Raw genomic sequence first — 21810 nt, 5'->3', positions numbered from 1 at the left:
CTGTCCAGACGCTGTTCCTGTCCTGCTTCATTTCTGTTGTTTAATAAATGTTCTCTCTGTACCTGCTTCTTGCTTCCAGCGTCGATCCTTACAGCATTGTCTGTATAGTTTTTTTGTCCTTTTCCCCTAGCATTGTCGCAACCATATCCACGGCAGTAGGTATAATTAAGTCTTCCACAATGGTATGGGGCTTGCCTGTCCTAGCTACTCGGTAGCGCACCATGTAAGATGACTTTAGCCCATTCTTATTAATGGTATTTGTTGCTTTTATACATGTCTTACTACTCGAAAGTCATCTTAATTCTCGCTCCAAAAACTCCAGCGGCTTATTTTTCAAATGGTCATGTTTTGTTTCTAAATATCTGCGCAAGAGTGAAGGTTTCATTGAGTAGTGAGATAGTACTTTTGCACATATAACACACTGTGGCTGAGGAAAGACACTACTCCCAATATAAGTGAACCTCAAATCAATGTAGTTCTCATCATATTTGCGCTTCATCGATGGTCCAACGTCCCTTTCGGTGCTTTCCCGGGTAAGGGGGCAGTAGCTCTTCGACTGCATCAGATTGACAACTGTCAGTGTCCATGCTAGCTGAGCTAACAACAAATGTAGAATTACTGATGCTTGGATGTGCTCGTGGAAGCTGAACAACTTGTGTCATTGACTGGTGCTGGTAGCAGCTGGTATGTGTCTCCATACTTTTTTTTAACCATATCTATATTTTCAAGCAAACGGAATGAGCAGTAGCTACGTTTGGCTACATACGGACCGTTAGTGAAATTCCCACGAGTGATTGGATGTTAATTATTTGACAAGGCTACCTGTATTTGACATTGTGTTGAACACGAGATGGTTTAATTAAATTATTGGCAGTGAAAAGAGGCTACTCAGGCGAGAAAAAACATCACCCAAATGTATAGCCCTGTTGGAAAATCTAAATGCACTGTTTTAAAATGTGTACCACATTTTTATTTGGTGTACCCCCGACGGCATTGCGTACCCCAGTTTGGGAATAGCTTCTCTCGCCAATTCGTTGATATATATATGTTGAAGAAGGTGTGGCTTAAGCTGCATCCCTGTCTCACCCCACAGCCCTGTGGAAAGAAATATGTGTGTTTTTAGCCAATTTTAACCACACACTTGTTGTTTGAGTTCATGGATTTGTTAATGTTGTATGTTTTTCCCCCAACACAACTTTCCATCAATTTGTATAACAGACCATCATGCCAATTTGAGATGAAAGCTTTTTTGAAAGCTACAAAGCATGAGAAGACTTTGCCTTTGTTTTGGTTTGTTTGTTTGTCAATTAGGGTGTGCAGGCTGAATACGTGGTCTGTCGTACTGTAATTTGGTAAAAAGCCAATTTGGCATTTGCTCAGTACATCGTTTTCACTGAGGAAATGTACGAGTCTCTCTCTCTTTCTTTCTGTCTCTCTCTCTCTCTCTCTCTTTCTCTGTTTCTCTCTCTCTCTTTCTTTTACTCTCTCGCTGTCCCTTGTTCTCGGTTTCTTTCTCTGCCTCTTCCTCCCTCTCTCTACCTCCCTCTCTTTCTCTCTGCCCCTCTCTCTCTCTCTCGCTCTCTCTCTCACTCTCTCTCTGCTTCTCTCTCTTTCTCTCTCTCTCTCTCTCTCTCCCTCATTCTCTGTTTCTTTCTCTCCCTCTCTCTGGCTCTCCCCCTTAATTCCAGTGTGTGATGGACAGTGTGTTCAGTATGCAGTCGTTTATAAAGCCATTATTGTCAATTAAGGAAATTAAGTGTTCCCCTGGGCCTCACCATCTGGACCCCTCCCTCCCTCTCTTTCTCCCTCTCTTTCTCTATCGCCCTGATCACTCTTCTCCTCAGTTCCATGCTTCACTCGCTCAACCTCACACAATCAAACGTCCTTTCTAAGTATGCAGGCTTGTGCGTGAGTGTGTGTCTTTGTCTGTGTGTTTGTCTGTGTGATTGTCTGTGTGTTTTTACTCATGCGTGTGTGTGTTTCTCCTCCAGGGAATCAGACTTATTTCTGTTGGACTCGAGGGTCATCTGGGCGGCTGAGGACGGCTGGCTGGTGTTTGACTTGACAGTGACCAGTAACCAATGGGTCTTGAACCCTGGACACAACCTGGGCCTGCAGCTGGCTCTGGAGAGCACTGACGGTGAGTAGAGTGTCTTAGAAGCAGGTCCAGCACCCAGAGGGAGCTCTCTAAATGACAACAACTGTATGAGGGTTCAACCCCAATAGGCACATTGGCCCATATCAATATAGCGTCCGAGTACTGATCTAGGATCAGGTCCCCCAAAAAGATGTTGCATGAAGCTTACTACATTATTCAATGTTTTTTTATTTCTTATTTTCACTGCGTCGGGGATAGAGTTCCCAAAACGTCTGTGTACGCTATCCCTGATGCAGTGCAAATCATTCAAAACAGTGAATAATGAAGTAAGCTTTATGCAACATATTTTTGAGTGTGAACCCATTACACCTCTTTGTTTGTCTGGATTCATTTAAGACACGAGACTGCATGAACAGTATGACCTCAGTGCATACCAATGTCACATGCTCTACCAGCACACAGCACAGAGACAGAACACATTGATAGAGAATACAGGCCTTCATTATTTAACATCATTCACTATACCCTCATCATCATTATGACCCATTCAGAAGAGATTAAAACAAACAACATGTAGCGTGGATATATTTCTACCCTGGATATATCAGGATGGCAGGATGTCTCTCATCGACAAACAATAACAACAACAGCAGCATCAACAGTAGCACAGCATGACAGTGTTTCTGAGGAGACTGGTATCTCAGTGGTGATAGCAGGATTGTAGGTTGAAAAAAACAGACACAGTCTCATGTTAGGGGCTGTTTGTGTATGTGTGTATGTCTTTGTGTGTGTGCGTGTGTTGGGAGGGAGTATGGGCAGGCGTGTGCTGACAGGCGCGTGGGATGTCCTGTTGCCGTGGGCTGCTGGCAACCTGAGTTTACCTCGGCACCATCATCACAGGCACATTCCTCTGAGTGAACATCACACACACACACACACACACACGCACACGCACGCACGCACGCACGCACACACGCACGCACGCACGCACGCACGCACGCACACACACACACACACACACACACACACACACACACACACACACACACACAGCCTAGACACAGTCAGATCCATTGGGAGAGAGTGTTCCTCTTTGATGTGTGGTACTACTTTGGTTCTTGATGTTTCCAAGGTCTAAACTGGGAGTGAACGAAAGAACAGCAGAGAGAGAGAGAGAGAGAGGGAGAGAGAGAGGAGAGAGAGAGGGGGAGAGAGGGAGAGAGAGAGAGAGAGAGAGAGAAAAAAAGATAAAGAAAGAAAGAAAGAAAGAAAGAGAAAGAAAGAAAGAAATCAAGAAAGAAAGAAAGAAAGAAAGAAAGAAAGAAAGAAAGAAAGAAAGAAAGAAAGAAAGAAAGAAAGGAATTTAGGGAGGAAAACATCCATTTCAGGATTACACAGACTAAAGAAATGGTTCTCATTAGAGACTGAGTGGACCACACACACTTTAGATACACAGTCACACACACATAGTCACACACACACAGTCACACACACATTAGATACACAGTCACACACACATAGTCACACACACACACACACACACGCACGCACGCACACACACACACACACACACACACACACACACACACACACACACACACACACACACACACACACTCACACACACGCACACACACACACACACACACACACACACACACACACACACACACACACACATGGTCACACACACTTTAGATACACATTCACACACACATAGTCACACACACACAGTCACACACACTTTAGATACACAGTCACACACACATAGTCACACACACACATAGTCACACACACACATAGTCACACACACATAGTCACACATAGTCACACATAGCACACACACACACGCACATGCACACACACACACACACACACACACACACACACACACACACACACACACACACACACACACACACACACACACACACACACACACACACACACACACACAGGCAGTGTATCTGACCCTTTGTCCACTGCGTCTCTCCCTGCAGGTGTGAGTGTGAACCCGCGGTTGGCAGGGCTGATCGGTCGCAGTGGTCCTCAGAATAAACAGCCCTTCATGGTGGCCTTCTTCAAAGCCACCGAGGTGCACCTGCGTAGCATCCGCTCAGCAACAGGGGGCACCAAACAACGCAACCCCAACCGCTCCAAAGGGGCCAACAAGGGCCAGGAGGCACTCCGAGTGGCCAACATTGCAGGTAGGGACTGGGGGATGAGGGGTAAGCGAAGCTTAGGGAATGCAGTGAAATGCCATTGTGATATGTTGGTATATGCTGGGGTAGTGATGGCTGGCTCCGGGTGAAATGGGAGACAGATGGAGGCCAGAGCTATTGCTGTCTAACACAGCCTCCGTACCAGAATTCCCCACATATCTCCAATGGCCAGCAAACATGAACACACGTACGCACACACACACACACACACACACACACACACACACACACACACACACACACACACACACACACACACACACACACACACACACACACACACAACTCATACAGACACGCGCGCGCACACGCACGCACAACTCACACACATTTTCCCCCTCCAAACCACTCTGAGAATGCCTTTTTTTCTGAATCTCCTGTAACAGAGTGTACATAGTTCATAGGGACCTTACAGTGTGAGGTGTGAGAGCGCTGTGTTTATGCAGAGCTCTGAAACATTACACCATAATGCCTGGGCTTCAAATAGCTGGCGTGTTTATTTACATGAGCCGTACGGAGTGGACAGACAGGGCCAAGAACCCGACATGAAGCGAAGGCAGGACCCACGTTTGTGGCAGAGTACATCTGCACTGTGTGTGAGGGGGGTGGGGGCTGGACCAGCCTAGCACACATGGGCCAAATGGGCCTGTTTGGAAGTTTGAATGGTCTTTTTTTTTTAAGGGTTGATGAGAACCAGTCGTTCATGATCATTCCCAATCCGAACAACTGACTGGGACAGAACCCATGAGGGTACGGGTTACCAGAGGGAGGGAGGGGTGGAGGGAGGGAGGGAGAGAATGGAAAAGAGAGGGGAAAGAACGGATTGGTGAAAGAGAACGGATTGGTGAAAGAGATGTTTGCAGGCTCTTTGTCCCCTCTCCCATGTGTTCTATGCCATGGAAGGTAACAGAAGGCACAAGGGTCAAGGTCCCTAAACCGTGACGGTTTAGGCCTGTAAAACATAGACTGATTCCATGTACAGTAAGATTCTATGTTTCCGTGCAATAATATTGACAATGTTTACCCCCCCCCCCCAGAGAACAGCAGTGCTGATCAGAAGCAGGCGTGTAAGAAACACGAGCTCTACGTCAGCTTCAGAGATCTGGGGTGGCAGGTACCGAGTGCACCCCACACATTCCTCTATTTCTACCCCTTCGCTTCCTCTCCTTTTCTTTCTATCCTCCCTCCCTCCCTCGCTATCTCTCCTTTTTTTCTCTCACTCTCCTGCCTTTATCTCTTTCTCACTACTCTTTTCCCCCCTGTCCTCCCTAACGTCTTTTCTTAGCAGAGACCTAAATCCAAAGTGATTTACAGGGCTCAATGTTGTCCATGATATTCACTTCAACAGCTGGGTAAACAGTAGGATGTGCTAAGGAGAGGTGCAGACCTATTGCCGTATTGGCTCCAGAGTAAAATATGCACAGTTAGTTCAGAGTTTAGAACCAGGAAGCTTGTTGTTACTACTACCATGACTACCGTGGTATGTATCGCATGCTGATTACACATTCACATGGAGGATAACGGTGTGCCTCTCTTTATCTGCCATCTCTCTCTCTCCCCCTCTCTCAGGACTGGATCATAGCTCCAGAGGGCTATGCAGCATACTACTGTGAGGGAGAGTGTGCCTTCCCTCTCAACTCCTATATGAACGCCACAAACCATGCCATCGTGCAGACACTAGTGAGTAACTAAGAATAATCGTTACTTTCTATTATCATTTGTGTCATTCGTGCAGTCAATGTACTAGAGAGCATCGACGCAAAGACAAATGCATTAACATGCTATCATATTTGCTATCATAGTTATTTTCACTTGATGTTGTCTCCCTTACTCTAACTCCCACCTTTCTATTCCCTGTCCTTGTCACCACTCCCTGTGCAGGTCCACCTAATAAACCCAGACACCATTCCTAAGCCCTGCTGTGCCCCAACCCAGCTCCATGCCATCTCGGTGCTCTACTTTGATGACAGCTCCAATGTCATCCTCAAGAAGTACCGCAATATGGTGGTCAGAGCCTGTGGCTGCCATTAGACTACAGCCAACCTCTCAACACACACACACACACACACTCACGCACACATCTAAATATCCCTCAACGCAGGTCACTTTCATCGAGACTCTAGACTTTCTTCCCCAGATTTACCTGAATGGACACATGAATGGACTGCATTTCCCAGAGTGCATTGCTGAGCTCCTGGACGGGAGCTACATGAGGACCAGGCAGACAATCATGCTTATTGAGTTCAACATGGAACACACACACACACATACTTCCTGTGCTTTCTACTGTGTATGAGACATTTTAAACAGTGATTGTATAGTAATACACAGTCAACAATCTTTTGTTCATTTAAATGTTTTTTTAAATTGTATTTCACTCTGTTTTCTAGATATTTTTGATCAATTACGTATTTGTATGTTTTTTATGACTGAAAGGCTATAGGAAGTGTGGATGCTCTATGGACTCTTCATGGACCATACTGTGTAAATAGTTTTTTAAACAAAGAGAAGTGTATTTATTTCCTGGTCTTGGGCATGTTAAGGGTTTTTTTTTTCTCTCTCTCTCTCTCTCTCTCTCTCTCTCTCTCTCTCTCTCTCTCTCTCTCACACTCTTTCTCTCTCTCGCTCACTCTCTTTCTCTCTCTCTCTCTTCCTCCTCTGTTTCTCACTATGCTAGCTCAGAGATTTGTTTTCCCTGCACAGTAATAGTGCTGAATCTATCATCAGTATGGACCTATCACTACGGCCTTGTCATGGGGAATAACTCAGCCTGTTCCTCTCCTTATTCTTAAAGACATAAAAGTTATTTTCAGAATGCAAATACATTCATATACTGTAGCTCTTTTTATAAACTAGACTTTGACTTGAATGTTTTTTTTTTACAATACAAAGCAATAATACAGAGAGTGTTTCAGAAAAACAAAAGGAAGAGAAAGATTGGGGAATGAAAGAGAGAGAGAGATTGTGTCTAGGGTGTGTGTGTGTGTGTGTGTGTGTGTACGTGTGTACCATTACCTTGAGCACCACGAGTCTGTTGTGTGCCAGGTGGTTTTAGGATGGTCTGTCGTTTTATCCTCTGCTGTAAAGGCTGATGTCTATCTCTTCCTTATTTAAGAGGACTATTTATTGAGAGCCGAGGCTGGTACTCTCTGCCAACGCAACAGTCTTTGTTTTACTGCAAAACTGGTTTAATAAAATCGGAGAAGCATCACTGACTGTCTGATAGTTGATTTCTACACCCTCCCTCCCTCCCTCCCTCCCTCCCTCCCTCCCTCCCTCCCTCCCTCCCTCCCTCCCTCCCTCCCTCCCTCCCTCCCTCCCTCCCTCCCTCCCTCCCTCCCTCCCTCCCTCCCTCCTCCCCCTCCCTATTTCCACAGCTCTCGATTTTCCCTCTCTTCTCTTTTCTTTCCCCTCGGCTTTCTCCTCTTTCTCGTCTTTCCTATCCCCTCTCACTCATCGTCCCTTTCTTCTCTTCTCTCTCTTCTCTTTCCTCACTCCCCTTCCCCATTGCCTCTTTTTTCTCCCCTCTGTCTTCTCCAGCATCCTGTTCATTACATGGCCTGGCTTGGATTAGTGCTCCTCGCCATTCGTAGACTTCTTAATGCAGCTAAACTTAGCCTGTGTGTATGTGTGTGCGTGTTTCATGCCAAGAGTCTGGAGAACAGGGCAATGTTTCAGCCTCCTCTAGGTCAAACATTTTACACATAGCAATCTATAACAACCTAGAGACACGTTGGGACCAATTCCATTTAAATGACGTTACTGACTTGGAATGGAACCAGCCCCAGTGTATGCCAGACCCCAGGTGTCAGGGGTCAATTGAGTGATAATATGGCTCTCAATCCTCTGCACCTAGAAGCTTTCCTCCCCTACACTCACCTTCTACACCCCCCAGCACTGCCCCCATGCTGCCTGCCCCCAAACTTGACCCTGAACACTGCCTGGCTTTAGTCCTCATCAACCCTCCATCCTCAAGACCTGACCTCCAGCAGCACTGCCAAGCACTAACCCCCTGTAGAAATGAATGAGTGATCTCTATGGCCCACTCATCCATCACCACCCCTGTCTCTGACTTCCTCCTGGTGTCACATTGTTTTATGTCCCTACAGGCTCCACTGTTACTTCATCAGACTGATGAAGAAAAGGAACAGTTCTGTTTATTTGCTTCCCCCCCCAGAGTCTGACACTTGATGACCCCATACATATACACACCCACAATTATGCCGCAGACACATACACACACACACTTGCTCGTCTACTCTGAGCTGCTCTAAGCTGGACATAGGGAAAGGGAGACCTGCCCCCTGGTGGTGAAGATCGTGTGTGTGTGCGTGTGTGTGTGTATGTGTGTGTGTGTGTGTGTGTGTGTGTGTGTGTGTGTGTGTGTGTGTGTGTGTGTGTGTGTGTGTGTGTGTGTGTGTGTGTGTGTGTGTGTGTGTGTGTGCTTGTGTGTGATACGAGCACAACGGTCCTTGTTCTTGTACTTTCGGTAGGCCAGACATTCACAATGACATTGGCCTGTCCAAATACCCCTACTTGCGATCTAAATAGCAGACATTTTGGGTATACAAAAATATAACATTTTACAGTATGTGACATTTAGAAAATGTAGTATGCTTTAAATGCCAGGATGTCATACTCTTTTTTGACTTTTCAACTAATATAATTTGCTGCACATTTCTGAGGAAGAGAATCGCCTTTCCAGACTCGTTTGACAACGGTTGATGATCAGGGAAAGCACTGTACCAAAATTAACCAATGGTGAGAATCAACGCAACTGCGCATTAGATTAAGCATTCTCAGTATGGACGAGCCTAGTATGTAAAATGTGTTGCTTTCTGCACTCGTTTGTACTTAAGAGTACGTTATAAAGAGTATGTAGTACGATTAGTACACAGTATGCAGTTTAAGTAAATAGTAGGCAAGCCAGATTACAGACAAGGCCAATTGACTCTTTTTCATCCAGTTGGTCTGAATGAATGTATTGCGTCTTCTTTTTCATTGCTGGTATTAAAAGGAGCATGAGGTGGAGAGACTTCAGATAACAATCCTCTTAATTCACACTTCCACTTTCACAGGAAATTTGTGTTATCAGCTTTCAGTGTGTGGGCAGGTTAGATCTTAGCCAATCAGAAGCCATTATACTGTGTGTGTGTGTTTACCTTTAAAAGCGGTTTCCTATTTATTTTTTAAACAAAATTCACACAAAGGTGAGATAGCCTCCTAGAGAGTCTAAGGAATGTGAATACGGAGACAGCCAAGGACAAAAGAGTAAAGTGCCATTTTAATGTTGTTGGAATGCACTCCGTATCTATTTGTCAACAAGAATGAAGTCACTGTAGATCAAACCAAATATATATTCTGCGTGCTAATTTGTCGTGATTGTGTCTGGTTGTATTTCTTTGCGTCAGTGGCTAAATGAATCTTCATTGTTACCACTGTGGTTAAGAACAGGAAACTAAACCTATAGCAGACAGAGAAACACGTGTACACACCCGTACACACACACACACACACACACCCCTCTTAACATTTTAAAGGAAGTGTGGATTTCCCGGCTGTGAAGGTGGAACAACATGACTTCTCAACATGACAGATGTGGTGATCAGGGGGTTATTCCAGCAATAATGCGCAATTAGCTACTGTTGTATCAATACATTTGACCTTTGTTTAACTAGGCAAGTCAGTTAAGAACAAATTCTTATTTTCAATGAAGGCCTAGGAACAGTGGGTTATTTGCCTTGTTCAGGGGTAGAAGAACAGATTTGTACCTTTTCAGGCACTAAGTATATGGCCATTATACCACGGCTAAGGGCTGTTCTTATGCACGACGCAACGTGGAGTGCCTGGCTACATCCCTTAGGTGCCTTTTTGCTATTATAAACTGGTCACCAACGTAATTAGAGCAGTAAAAATAAATGTTTTGTCATACCCGTGATTTACCACGGCTGTCAGACAATCAGCATTCATTGCTCGAACCACCTAGTATATAATGCACATTCATTTCAGGGGGCCCCCCTCAATCCAATCTGAGGGGCTTCTTCTGTCAAACTCTCTCCACTCCTCTCATCTCTGTACCTCTCCACACAGACTGGGCGAGGATAGAGAGGCATCATTTCTCACAGGACAGCCTTTAACCACAAAAAAAAAAATATTTCAATCTTTTCAGTTACTTTCAACCAAGCTGTGGGTCGTTCACTCCAGTGAATATCGGATAAATATTTAATACATTGATATGCAGTCTTTTGATGCCTCCTCTCTCTTTTCATGTCATTTTACTATGTCTTTTGAATGGGCTACAATCATACTCATGGTGTTTGTATCGTGTATTGTGTATTGTGACCCGGACAACCCTTTCGTGAGAATATTATTTAGCTATGCATCCTGAAGGAGGGTGACTATGGTGCATGCTCCGTCCACCGCATGACGAAGGGAAAGGGGAACACGAGGCTACTCAGTCACGGGGAAAAGAAACTGCTCTGATCGTTATGTCTAACTAATAACTAAGAATGCATCACTTCAGATCAGTAGCGGAGCGTGGGTAAAATCACTAAGGATTCCAAGCCAGTATTAAAAAATTGCCATATTGCAACCTACAGTATGTTGTGATAACTGCGTCGTTTGCTCTATAACTCATTCGTTCATACGCCGCTGTGATATACGATAAGGCCGTGACAACAAAAAGACAACGAATGGGTTATAGAGAAAACAACACAAATATCACATCGTACTGAACCGTAGGTTGTAATATGGCTTTTGTTTTTTACTGGCTTTGGCTTCCTCAGTGATTTTATCCACACACCGCTACTGGCACCCATCACCACTGCTGCTTCCAGACTCTTACTACACTGCACAATTTGTACACTTGCCCCCAGCCCCCTTCCCCAATTGTGCAATCCTGTAATACTTATGCTTAAATATTTATTCTATTCTACTGGGCCATTTACTATATATTCGTATTCTTTGTTTAAAAAACCCCAAACTATTTCATCACGGTTGTTGCATCGTCAAGAAGGAACCATGTGTATCCTGTACATACGAATAATAACAGCTGAAACATTTTATGAGATCAGTTGTTTCACCGTGTGCAATAACGGGAACGTACTGTATAATGTTCTACAAGACATCTCCGAGTCAAATCATTTGTTTTTGTTGATTTAAAAAAAAAAAACTTCACACCTCGCTTTATTTTCACTGTAACGTCACACCTCCCTGCACTCTGAGAGCTACCTGAGCCTATCTAGTCAGAAACTGAAAGTATATTAACTTTAGCCCACTTACTTTCATTTTCGTCTTGAAAGGCGTCCAACCACTCCAACAATGCGTGGTGATTACCTTCATGGGCACATTTAGTTATAATTTAACTAGAATAAATAGTTGAAAAGATTGATATAGCCTTATTGAAACAAATACATTTTGTTTTTGCCTGTTAGTCTACAGTAGGTACATGTACAAAGAGGGATCATGTGATTGTGAGTAGGCCTACTTGTTGTCTGTACATGGCCAATAACAACTTTTGAATATTTTTTTTTAAGTATTCATTTAAAACGTATTTTCAAGATGGAGAAGGCAGGCACGAACATGCATCTGAGAGAGTGGCTGATAGCACAGATAGACAGTGGAAAGTACGCAGGACTCACCTGGGAGAACCAGAACAAAACTATGTTCAGGATCCCATGGAAACACGCGGCAAAACAGGACTATAATCTGAATGAAGATGCAGCCCTTTTCAAGGTTAGAATGTTTATTGTTTCTAGCCTATTTTGTATTTGTATTTATTAGGGATCCCCATTAGCTGCTGCCTCGGCAGCTACTCTTCCTGGGTTCTTGTGAGTTATGCATGGGTTCCCTAGTAGTTTTAAACAGACAGCTCGGTACATTCAGGTTGTCAACACTTCTTACAAAACAAGTAGTGATGAAGTCAATCTCTCTTCCACTTTGAGCCTTGAGAGATTGACGTGCATATCGTTAATGTTAGCCCTCCGTGTACTTTTAAGGGCCAGCCGTGCTGCCCTGTTCTGAGCCAAGTGCCACACTTCAAAGTCCCTCTTTATGGCACCAGACCACACTACTGAACTACTGCACCTAATTTAAGCCTACTTTCTAGTAGACTTAAATTGTCTACTGTCTAGGTGCGACAAAATTATGGCCTGCCTTGTTGATAGTGGTGCTAGGAAGGTAGAGCAGCAATTTATTATGGACAGACTTCTGCCCATCTTAGCTATTGTTGTATCAATACATTTTACCTTTATTTAACTAGGCAAGTCAGTAAAGAACAAATTCTTATTTTCAATGAAGGCCTAGGAACAGTGGATTATTTGCCTTGTTCAGGGGTAGAAGAAAACATTTTTACTTTGTCAGCTCAGGGATTTGATCTTACTACCTTCTGGTTACTAGTCCAACACTTTAACCACTTGGCTATCTGCTGCCACAAATTCATGGTTACTCCAAGCAGTTTAGTCACCTCAACTTGCTCAATTTCCACATGATTCATTACGAGATGTAGTTGAGGTTTAGGGTTTAGTGAAGGATTTATCCCAAATACAATGCTTTTAGTTTTAGAAATAGTTAGGAATAACATATTCCTTACAAACAATTCCTAAACTCAAAGCCAGTGGCATGTAATTAGTAAAGATTGAAAAAGTAAGGGGCCTAAACAGTTACCGTGGGGAATTCCTGATTCTACCTGGATTATGTTGGAGAGGCTTCCATTAGAGAATACCCTTTATGTTCTATTAGACAAGTAATTCTTTACCCACTATATCGCATGGTGTGTAAAGCCATAACACCTACGTTTTTCCAGCGGCAGACTATGATCAATTATGTCAAAAGCTCCACTGGAGTATAACAAAACAGCCAATAATCAGTCATTTATGTAAGTGCTGTGCTTGTTGAATGTCCTTTCCTGTAAGTGTGCTGAAAGTCTGTTATCAGACTTTGTTTACTGTAAAATAGCATTGTATCTGGCCAAACGCATTTTTCACGAGGAAGTTTACTATGGGTTGGTAACAGGCTGATTTTTTGGCTATTTGAGCCAGTAAAGGGGGCTTTACTATTCTTGGGTAGCGGAATGACTTTTGCTTCCCTCCAGGCCTAGCGGCACGCACTTTCTAGTAGGCTTAAATTGAAGTGGCAATATTGTCCGCTATTATCCTCACTAATTTTCCATCTAGATTGACAGTTGGTGGCTTGTCATTGTTGATAGACAATAATAATTTTTTCACCTCTTCCACGTTCACTTTACGGAATTCAAAAGTGCAATGCTTGGTCTTTCATAATTTTGGCAGACACACTTGTGTAGTGTCAGGATGTGTAGTGTCAGCATTTGTTTTGGTGGCATGCCTAAGTTTGCTTATCTTGATTACAGTTATGTTTTTGCATGTTTGTCTAGGTACATGTGCAAAGAGGGATCGAAAACGTAACTCTATCCTTTATTTTACATCATATTTGTACATCAAATAGAGACCCTCCAGAAGATCCATGCAAAATAAAACTTGTGCTGTGACGTGGCAAAATGTTGTCCAATTCAATGCAGATTGATCAATGTTATTGATTTCGACCCAATGAATGCATTGATTTTGGATGCCCATGTAAATAACAGTGCGTGTGAAGAGTTTATTTGCTTACGGTTACCTTCATGTGTGTAAAATACTGTTTTCGGATGTTATTGAACAGATTTTTAGATGTGTACGAAAATGTTATTTTTTTTTGTTTGTTTGTCGCTGGAAAGGAATGTTCATATTCTGTATATTTCTATTTGACGGTGATGTTTTGGTGGTCTCACCTACTGTAGCTATCTTACAGTAAGATAAATGAATGCACTTGCATAAGTCACTCTGGATAAGAGCATCTGCTAAATGATTAAAATGTCAAATGTAAATGTTATACATCCTGTAGATCTCATAGTACTGTATTGAATTATTTTCACAATACATTTTTTTAAATATTAATGTCACAATGTATAAATTGTTAAATATGACTGTGTAAAACCTAGCAGTACTACTTATTTCTCTGAGTGTGAGGCAGATATATAGGATTTTTGCAAATGCTGAAATGAAACCATCAAGTGATTTTAAAGGGAAAGGGGATACCTGGTCAACTGAATGCATTCAACTGAAATTAGTCCTCCGCATTTCACCCAACCCCTCTCAACCAAATATGTCTGTCATTGCCATAGTGAGATTTATTTAAACTTAAACAATAAAAGCTGATTTACCAACATTTCTGAAAATGGATATATAGCATTTTGGAATGAAACTCGTGTTTACACTCAGTCCTCAGTGTAAGCCACCAACTTATTCCTTATGTCTTATTTGGCACTCATATGCACTCTAATGGTTATTCATATTGTGTGAATCTGTGTGTGTGTGTGTGTGTGTGTGTGTGTGTGTGTGTGTGTGCGTGCGTGCGTGCGTGCGTGCGTGCGTGCATGCATGCATACCTTTATGTGTTGTGTTTCCAACTACCAGGCGTGGGCAGTGTATAAGGGGAAGTATCGTGAGGGGAGGGACAAGGCAGACCCCACTTCCTGGAAGACTCGTATCCGCTGTGCCCTCAACAAGAGCGCAGACTTCCAGGAGGTCCCAGAGCGCAGCCAGCTGGACGTCTCCGAGCCCTACAAGGCCTACCGTATCCAGGCAGAGACAGCAACAGGCAGATGCTCAGGTACCAGTAGCCTCCATTTTCAGTCTTCTCATGAAGCACGAGTCTCATGAAGCACGATACTCATGAAGCACGATACTCATGAAGCACGATACTCATGAAGCACGAGTCTAGAGAGCACAGAGCCCTGTATGGGTTTAAAGTGTGAGTAATTACTCTCTAACCCTCCTTCTCTCTCTCTCAGAATCTCCTGAAACTGAAAGTCAGGTGATAATCCAGACCAGGAGCTCCAGTGCTCACCTGAGGAACACCATCACACACCATCCACAGGTAACACAACGGTTTTGTTTTCAATGCTGTATGACAGGTGCATAGTTGCTGCCATCTAGAGGACACCTATTGCAATAACTTTACATTACGTAGGGATGAATTTTGCACACTTGCACTGGATGTTCCTTAAACAAGTCAGATGATTTGCTGTGAATATGTGTTTCCCCTCAGTTTGGCTGCCATAGGGAATCAGAGGAAAGGGATGGAAGAGTCAACCCCAGTGGTCAGTATCAGCCTCCATGTATGTGTGACTGGTAGCTGAATCACTGAACAATGTTGAATTAGATATGATATGTGTTTGTGTTCTCTCCCGTCAAGGGGGTTTGGACCATGTACACTACTGTTCCAACACAGGGACTCCCCAGATGGACAGCTCTGCTACCTTCTCCATGTTCAGCCCCACACCACAGATCTCTGGTGAGACAATACACTGCAGAGTTATTCAAATTTGAGTGGGTTAATGCTTGATTGATTGATTGAATGCACAATGCAATCAAAAATGTGATTTTCCTGTGTTATATACAGTACCAGTCAAAAGTTTGGACACATGTACTCATTCAAGGGTTTTTCTTTATTGTTACTATTTTCTACATTATAGAATAATAGTGAAGACATCAAAACTATGAAATAACACGTGGAATCATGTAGTAACTTTTGTAGTAATGTAGTAACATGTAGTAACACTTGTTGGCTGCTTTTCCTTCACTCTGTGGTTCAACTCATCCCAAATCATCTCAATTGGGTTGAGGTCAAGTGATTGTGGAGGCCAGGTCATCGGGGCGGCAGTGGTTAGAGCGTTAGACTAGTATCCGGAAGGTTGCATGATCAAATCACTGAGCTGACAAGGTAAAAATCTGTCATTCTGCTCCTGAACAAGGCAATTAACCGACTGTTCATAGGCCATCATTGAAAGTAAAAATGTGTTCTTAAATGACTTTGTCTAGTCAAATAAAGGTAAAATAAAAAAATAAAACATCTGATGCAGCTCTCCTTGGTCAAATAGCCCTTACACAGCCTGGAGGTGTTTTGGGTCATTGTCCAGTTTAAAAGCAATTGTCCCACTAAGCGCAAACCAGATGGGATGGCGTATCGCTGCAGAATGCCATCGAACCTCCTCCTCCATGCTTCACGGTGGGAACCACACATGCAGAGGTCATCCTTTCACCTACTCTGTGTCTCATAGAGACAGGGTGGTTGGATCCAAAAATCTCAAATTTGGACTCATCAGACCAAAGGACAGATTTATACTGGTCTAATGTCCATTGCTTGTGTTTCTTGGCCCAAGCAAGTCTCATCTTATTTTTATCCCTCAGTAGTTGTTTCTTTGCAGCAATTCGACCACAAAGGCCTGATTCACACAGTCACCTCTGAACAGTTGATGTTGAAATGTGTCTGTTACTTTAACTCTGTGAAGCATTTATTTGGGGTGGAATTTCTGAGGCTGAGGTAACTCTGGGTCTTCCTTTCCTGTGGCGGCCCTCAGGATAGCGCTTGATGGTTTTTGCATCTGCACTTGAAGAAACTTTCAAAGTTATTGAAATGTTCCGGAATGACTGACCTTCATTATAACATTTCATGTAAGACCCTAGTGCAGACTATGTTGAAGTAACAAGGTTTATTACAACAACAGGAGCACGACAGGTCAAGGCAGGCAGGGGTCAATAATCCAGAGTAGTGGGGCCAAGGTACAGTACGGCAGGCAGGCTCAGGGTCAGGTCAGGCAGAGGTCGGTAATCCAGGATAGGGGCAACAGTACAGGGCGACAGGCAGGCTCAGGGATAGGCAGAGTTGTCAGGCAGGCGGGCTCAGAGTCAGGACGGGCAAGGGTCAAAACCAGGAGGGTGAGAAAAAGAGAGACTTGGAGCGGAGAAAAATGCTGGTTGACTTGACAAACAAGACGAACTGGCAACAGACAAACAGAGAACACAGGTATAAATACACAGGGGATAATAGGGAAGATGGGCGACACCCGGAGGGGGGTGGAGACGTTTGAACAGGACAGGTGAAACAGATCGGGGCGTGACATTCATGTCTTAAAGTAATGATGGACTGTCGTTTCTCTTTGCTTTTTTGAGCTGTTCTTGCCATAATGTGGACTTGGTCTTTTACCAAATAGGGCTATCTTCTGTATACCACCCATACCTTGTCACAACACAACTGATTGGCTCAATCACATTACGAAGGAAAGAAATTCCACAAATCAACTTTTAACATGGCACACCTGTTAAATGAATTGCATTAATGAAGCTGGTTGAGAGAATACCAAGAGTGTCCAAAGCTGTCATCAAGGCAAAGGGTAGCTACTTTGAAGAATCTCAAATCTCAAATATATTTTGGTTTGTTTAACACTTTTTTTAGTTACTACATGATTCCATATGTGTTATGTCATAGTTTTGATGTATTCACTATTATTCTACAATGTAGAAAATAGTCAAAATAAATAACGAGTAGGTGTGTCCAACTTTTGACTGGCACTGTATATTTTTCCACACTGTGAGGTTGGAATAATACTGTGAAATTGTGAAAATGATGAAAATGTGTATAAGAAGTTTGTAAGTGTTTGAAAAGAGCCTGAGATTTCTGTCTGTTTTGGTGGGATGGAGTTTTGGCCTGTCTGGTGACATCACCAGGCGATAAATGAGCTAATAGACCAATGAGAAAGAGAGTTCTAAACCTCACAGATAGTTTTAGCAAATCTCTTGCTTGAGAATGACTCTTTCCTAAGAATACATTTTTGTTAATTTTTTACCATTTCAATTGAAATTGATCACGGTAAGGTGCTTAATTGTTACCTATGAATTATTTGATATTGAGATAAAAAAGACTACATTTGGACCTTTAATTAGCATGTGTGTGTTTGCATTGCTTGTGTCTGTGTTTGCATGTGTCCAGACTTCCGTGTGCGGGTTAGTCTGTTCTACCAGGACCAGCTAGTAGTGGATGTGACCACCAGCACCCCAGATGGCTGTTTCATTCTACATGGTCAGGTGCCCCTGGGGAACGAGAGGATCTATGGCCCCTGCACAGCCCAACAGGTCCTCTTCCCCCCTCCAGGTGTCATCCACCTGCCCCCCGGTATCGCTGAGGCCATGGGCCGCCTGCTGCCCCACTTGGAGAGGGGTGTCCTGGTGTGGGTGGCTCCAGATGGGGTGTTTATCAAGAGGTTCTGCCAGGGCAGGGTGTATTGGAGTGGCCCTCTGGCCCAGCACACAGACAGGCCCAACAAGCTGAACAGAGAGAGGACCTGCAAGCTGCTGAATGCATCTATATTTCTGAAGGGTAGGGGCTTCACTAATACAACTTCTGTGTAGCAAACAGATGTGATATGGTGAGACAGCGAACCTGGCTCCTGGTCAATCCCTCTCTTATTCTCTCTCCATCCTTCTCCTTCTGTCTTTCCATCCCCTTCTCTCTCTCCACCCCTCCCGTTCCCTCTCTCCACAGAGCTCCAGGACTTTCTCAAGGGGGCGGGACCCAAACCTCGCTATGAGATTGACCTCTGCTTTGGGGAGGAGTTTCCCGATGCCAGCCCCCTGAAAACCAGGAAGCTGATCATTGCACAGGTGGCTAATGTAATGGGGTCAGGGGTCACTGTGGATTAGGGATTTCCTGTGCTACAGCAACTGACCCTTTGCCTAGTTTAGTCGGCCCATATTTACAGTATGTTGATTTTGTAATTATGTTTTTGTCTGTACAATGTTATTATATTGTTATATAGTATTACTAAGTTTTTCATTCTGTCAATCCAGGTCTTTCCCTCCCATTTGAGCAGTAAACTGTATGTATTCTACAGTAGCTACCAGCAGAGGTCCTTGTAGTCATAGTCAGTGACAATGTCTTCCTGTCTGTGTGTGTGTGTTGGTGTGCAGGTAGTGCCCCTGTTCGCTGTCAACCTACTGCAGAGGTGCCAGAGGTTGGGGCCATAAGAGAGACCACGCCTTCACACACACATCACCATGGGGGAGGAGGAAAAGGGTCAGTCACAACCCTCTCCCAGCACTGATGAGACAATGACCCATCTCTAAGTAAACACTTAGGAACATTCCCCCCTGGTACCCTCCTGTCCCAGTCTAGCCAGCCATGATGAGGGGTGAGTCGAGTGTCGAGACACCCCCAAAAAATATCTGAATTTGGCTGCCTGTGTAAACACACTCATCGCTTTCTTAACCTACAGAAGTTGAAATATTGGTTTTATTTTTGGGTTTGACAATATAATCTACAGATAATGTAATAATTTTGCCAGTATACAGTATGTTTGATATCTTTCCTTAATATTTTCCTCATTTTCGTTGTGTGAGTAGAGTATGTTTGTACAGTATCTTATACAATATGAAAAATGGCAGCAATTCATTCCTCCATTTACCTCATAATCAACTTGTGATTGAATTGTATGTGCAGCTGGAGTCTAGTAACTGTATCAATGGTTTTATATCCATTGTGTGATGTATGGAACTGTGACAGACTTATAGACCTGCCTATAGATCAGGTTAATCATTACAATTTTTTAAACCACTAAAAATGACTGAAATAAGAAATGTTTTATGTTTTTCATGAATTAAAAATAGTAGTATAAGTGCACACTGCTTGAATGCTCCCATAGTTTAATGGCAATGTTTCAGTCACCATCGGTCTTTGTCAGGAAAGATGCCATTATTATTAAATGTCATATTATGACATATTTTTCCTATGACATATGTCCCCTACAACTAAGATAGTACATTGACTGTGTGTACAACACTTTTGATCATGCATGTATGGGGTATGAAGTCACCTCCTTCAGTATAAATTCATAAAGCTTTTTTTAATTTTTATAATTTCTAGCGAACATCATATTACAGACTCACAATTTCAAAAATATACAATTTTTTTATAGCTATAACATTTACAAAGAAAAAAAAAACAGGTCAGGTTTTGTTTTTGTTTTTGACAAACAAACAAACTAAAAAAAGTTGAAAAAACTAAAGTGAGAGAGTGTGCTGAATCAGAAAAGATACCCGTATCTGAGTTTTAAAATACTTTCAATCGTTTTTTTTCCCTGCGCTCAAACATATACAGTACATGGAGAAAAGAAAGGGGAACAGAAGGGGTACAGAGTACAGTACAGAGGGGTCAAGTGTGTGTTCACAAAGCATCCTGTTCCAACCTGTTATTAGCACCATTACTCTCCCGCTGATCCATCTTTTTTTAATTCATTTTTTTTAATGGAAAAACACTCTCGGGGTCAAGGCGAAGTGACACAGACCCACCTGTGTGGGAGAGGATTGTCTGTTACGCAATTTTCATTAGTGTTTTTCCTTTCGCTGAGATAATGTTAAGAACATATTGGAGGGCAATACCTTGGCGAACAATAGATTAACATGACCCCCCCCCCCCCCGGTAACGAGAATAGTAAAAAGGCCAAGAGTAGCTGATACATTCATTTACCTTGCCTGCCCAGACCCACTGACCGATGGACTGACTGACTGACTGACAGTCAAACTTCGTATCAGAAGAAGCGAAAAAATCTAAAACTGAGAACGCATTACGAAAGTGACAATCAGAGAGGTTGCATTAAATCAGTTTAGCATATTTATAGAACATCTGTAATGTAATATATAGTCATATATTTATATATATATATCTCTCTCTCTCTCTCTCTCTCTGCGATAGACATCTTCAATAGAGCTTGCTTCCATAACCCTGATTGAAAACCGATACCCTGCAGAAAACACTGTCAGTAAGTAGACGTGTGGGACAACCATAACAAAAACAGTGTCTCACTCAACGTCTGTTACTGTGCAGCTCTCTGGGAGTCCTCAGACAGCTACCCCTGTCAGAGGTGTGCCAAGCGGAGAGAGGGGAAAGAGGGATGAAGAAAGAGGGGTATAGGCTCATACTTTGGGCAGCAGTGTGGTTGCATTTCTTTGTCCTTCCCTGCAACCCTGCCTTGTGGTATCTCTACTGTGTGGCCATGTTTGTGCTCTAGAGACAAGGAGGGTGTGTTTGTGCTTGCATGTGTGTGTTTGTGTGTGTGTGTGTGCGCGTGTGTAAGCTCTACTGCCGCTTCCTATGCTTGGAGCCGTGAGGTAAATTGGTGGTCTTGTCAGTACCCGGTAGCTTCAGTAGTTCCAGTAGGGGGTAGGAGGTCGGGGGCGGACCATCGCCTCTTGCGTGAGCGTGGCTGCTCCTGGGTGAGAGGGTCTGCAGGGGGCAGAGGAAGAGGAGGAGGGGCGAGAGCAGGGGAGGGATGAGAAAGAGGAGGAGGAGGGGGAGGAGGGGGCATGTCTTGCCTGTGTGAGCTGGCGCCGGCCCTGGCTCGAGTGTGTGTGCGGTGGCTCCGCGGGGCTGTGCGTGGGTGTGAGTGTGTGTGTGTGCGAGGTGTGTGTGAGGGGGTGAGGGCCAGACAGATGTCTCCCTCGCTGAGTTGACGGCAGGATAGGCCGTAGAGCTGGGAGGTTCTCTGGGGACAGCAGGAAGACCAGCCGCGGTCCCGCACGAAGAACGGGTACTCCACCAGAACTGTTAGTAACTCCTACACAGACAGAACAATGACAACATATTTACAACAGTGCTGGGGAT

At 43.6% G+C, this 21810-nt stretch overlaps 2 protein-coding genes and 1 pseudogene across 4 annotated transcripts in view; 2 read left to right on the top strand and 1 right to left on the bottom strand.

Annotated features, from left to right (window-relative positions):
• The window catches only part of LOC135504650 (bone morphogenetic protein 7-like), a 50093-nt gene extending 42562 nt beyond the window's left edge, over positions 1-7531 (top strand). The window contains exons 3-7 of the mRNA XM_064923405.1: positions 1992-2140; positions 4099-4305; positions 5358-5434; positions 5890-6000; positions 6202-7531. Of these exons, the coding sequence (XP_064779477.1) occupies positions 1992-2140; positions 4099-4305; positions 5358-5434; positions 5890-6000; positions 6202-6351 (694 nt within the window). The 3' untranslated portion in view covers positions 6352-7531. The remainder of the gene's footprint in view (positions 1-1991; positions 2141-4098; positions 4306-5357; positions 5435-5889; positions 6001-6201) is intronic.
• Positions 7532-11583: 4052 nt separating this feature from the next.
• LOC135504651 (interferon regulatory factor 4-like) lies at positions 11584-19787 on the top strand. Of its 3 annotated transcripts, XM_064923407.1 has the most exons (9): positions 11584-11792; positions 11881-12054; positions 14790-14985; positions 15167-15252; positions 15424-15475; positions 15571-15669; positions 18145-18531; positions 18697-18815; positions 19122-19787. In XM_064923407.1, the coding sequence occupies exons 2-9, from the start codon at positions 11881-11883 to the stop codon at positions 19176-19178; spliced, it is 1170 nt and encodes a 389-aa protein (XP_064779479.1). In that variant the 5' UTR covers positions 11584-11792; the 3' UTR covers positions 19179-19787. The 3 variants fall into 3 exon arrangements, with proteins under 3 accessions (XP_064779479.1, XP_064779480.1, XP_064779478.1); XM_064923408.1 differs by having other exon boundaries at positions 11584-12054; positions 15607-15669; XM_064923406.1 differs by having other exon boundaries at positions 11584-12054.
• Positions 19788-20619: 832 nt separating this feature from the next.
• The window catches only part of LOC135504649 (ataxin-1-like), a 37077-nt pseudogene continuing 35886 nt past the window's right edge, over positions 20620-21810 (bottom strand).

Source organism: Oncorhynchus masou, chromosome 18 (genome assembly GCF_036934945.1).
Source record: "Oncorhynchus masou masou isolate Uvic2021 chromosome 18, UVic_Omas_1.1, whole genome shotgun sequence".
Taxonomy (NCBI): domain Eukaryota; kingdom Metazoa; phylum Chordata; class Actinopteri; order Salmoniformes; family Salmonidae; genus Oncorhynchus; species Oncorhynchus masou.
This window is presented reverse-complemented; position numbering and strand designations above follow the sequence as displayed.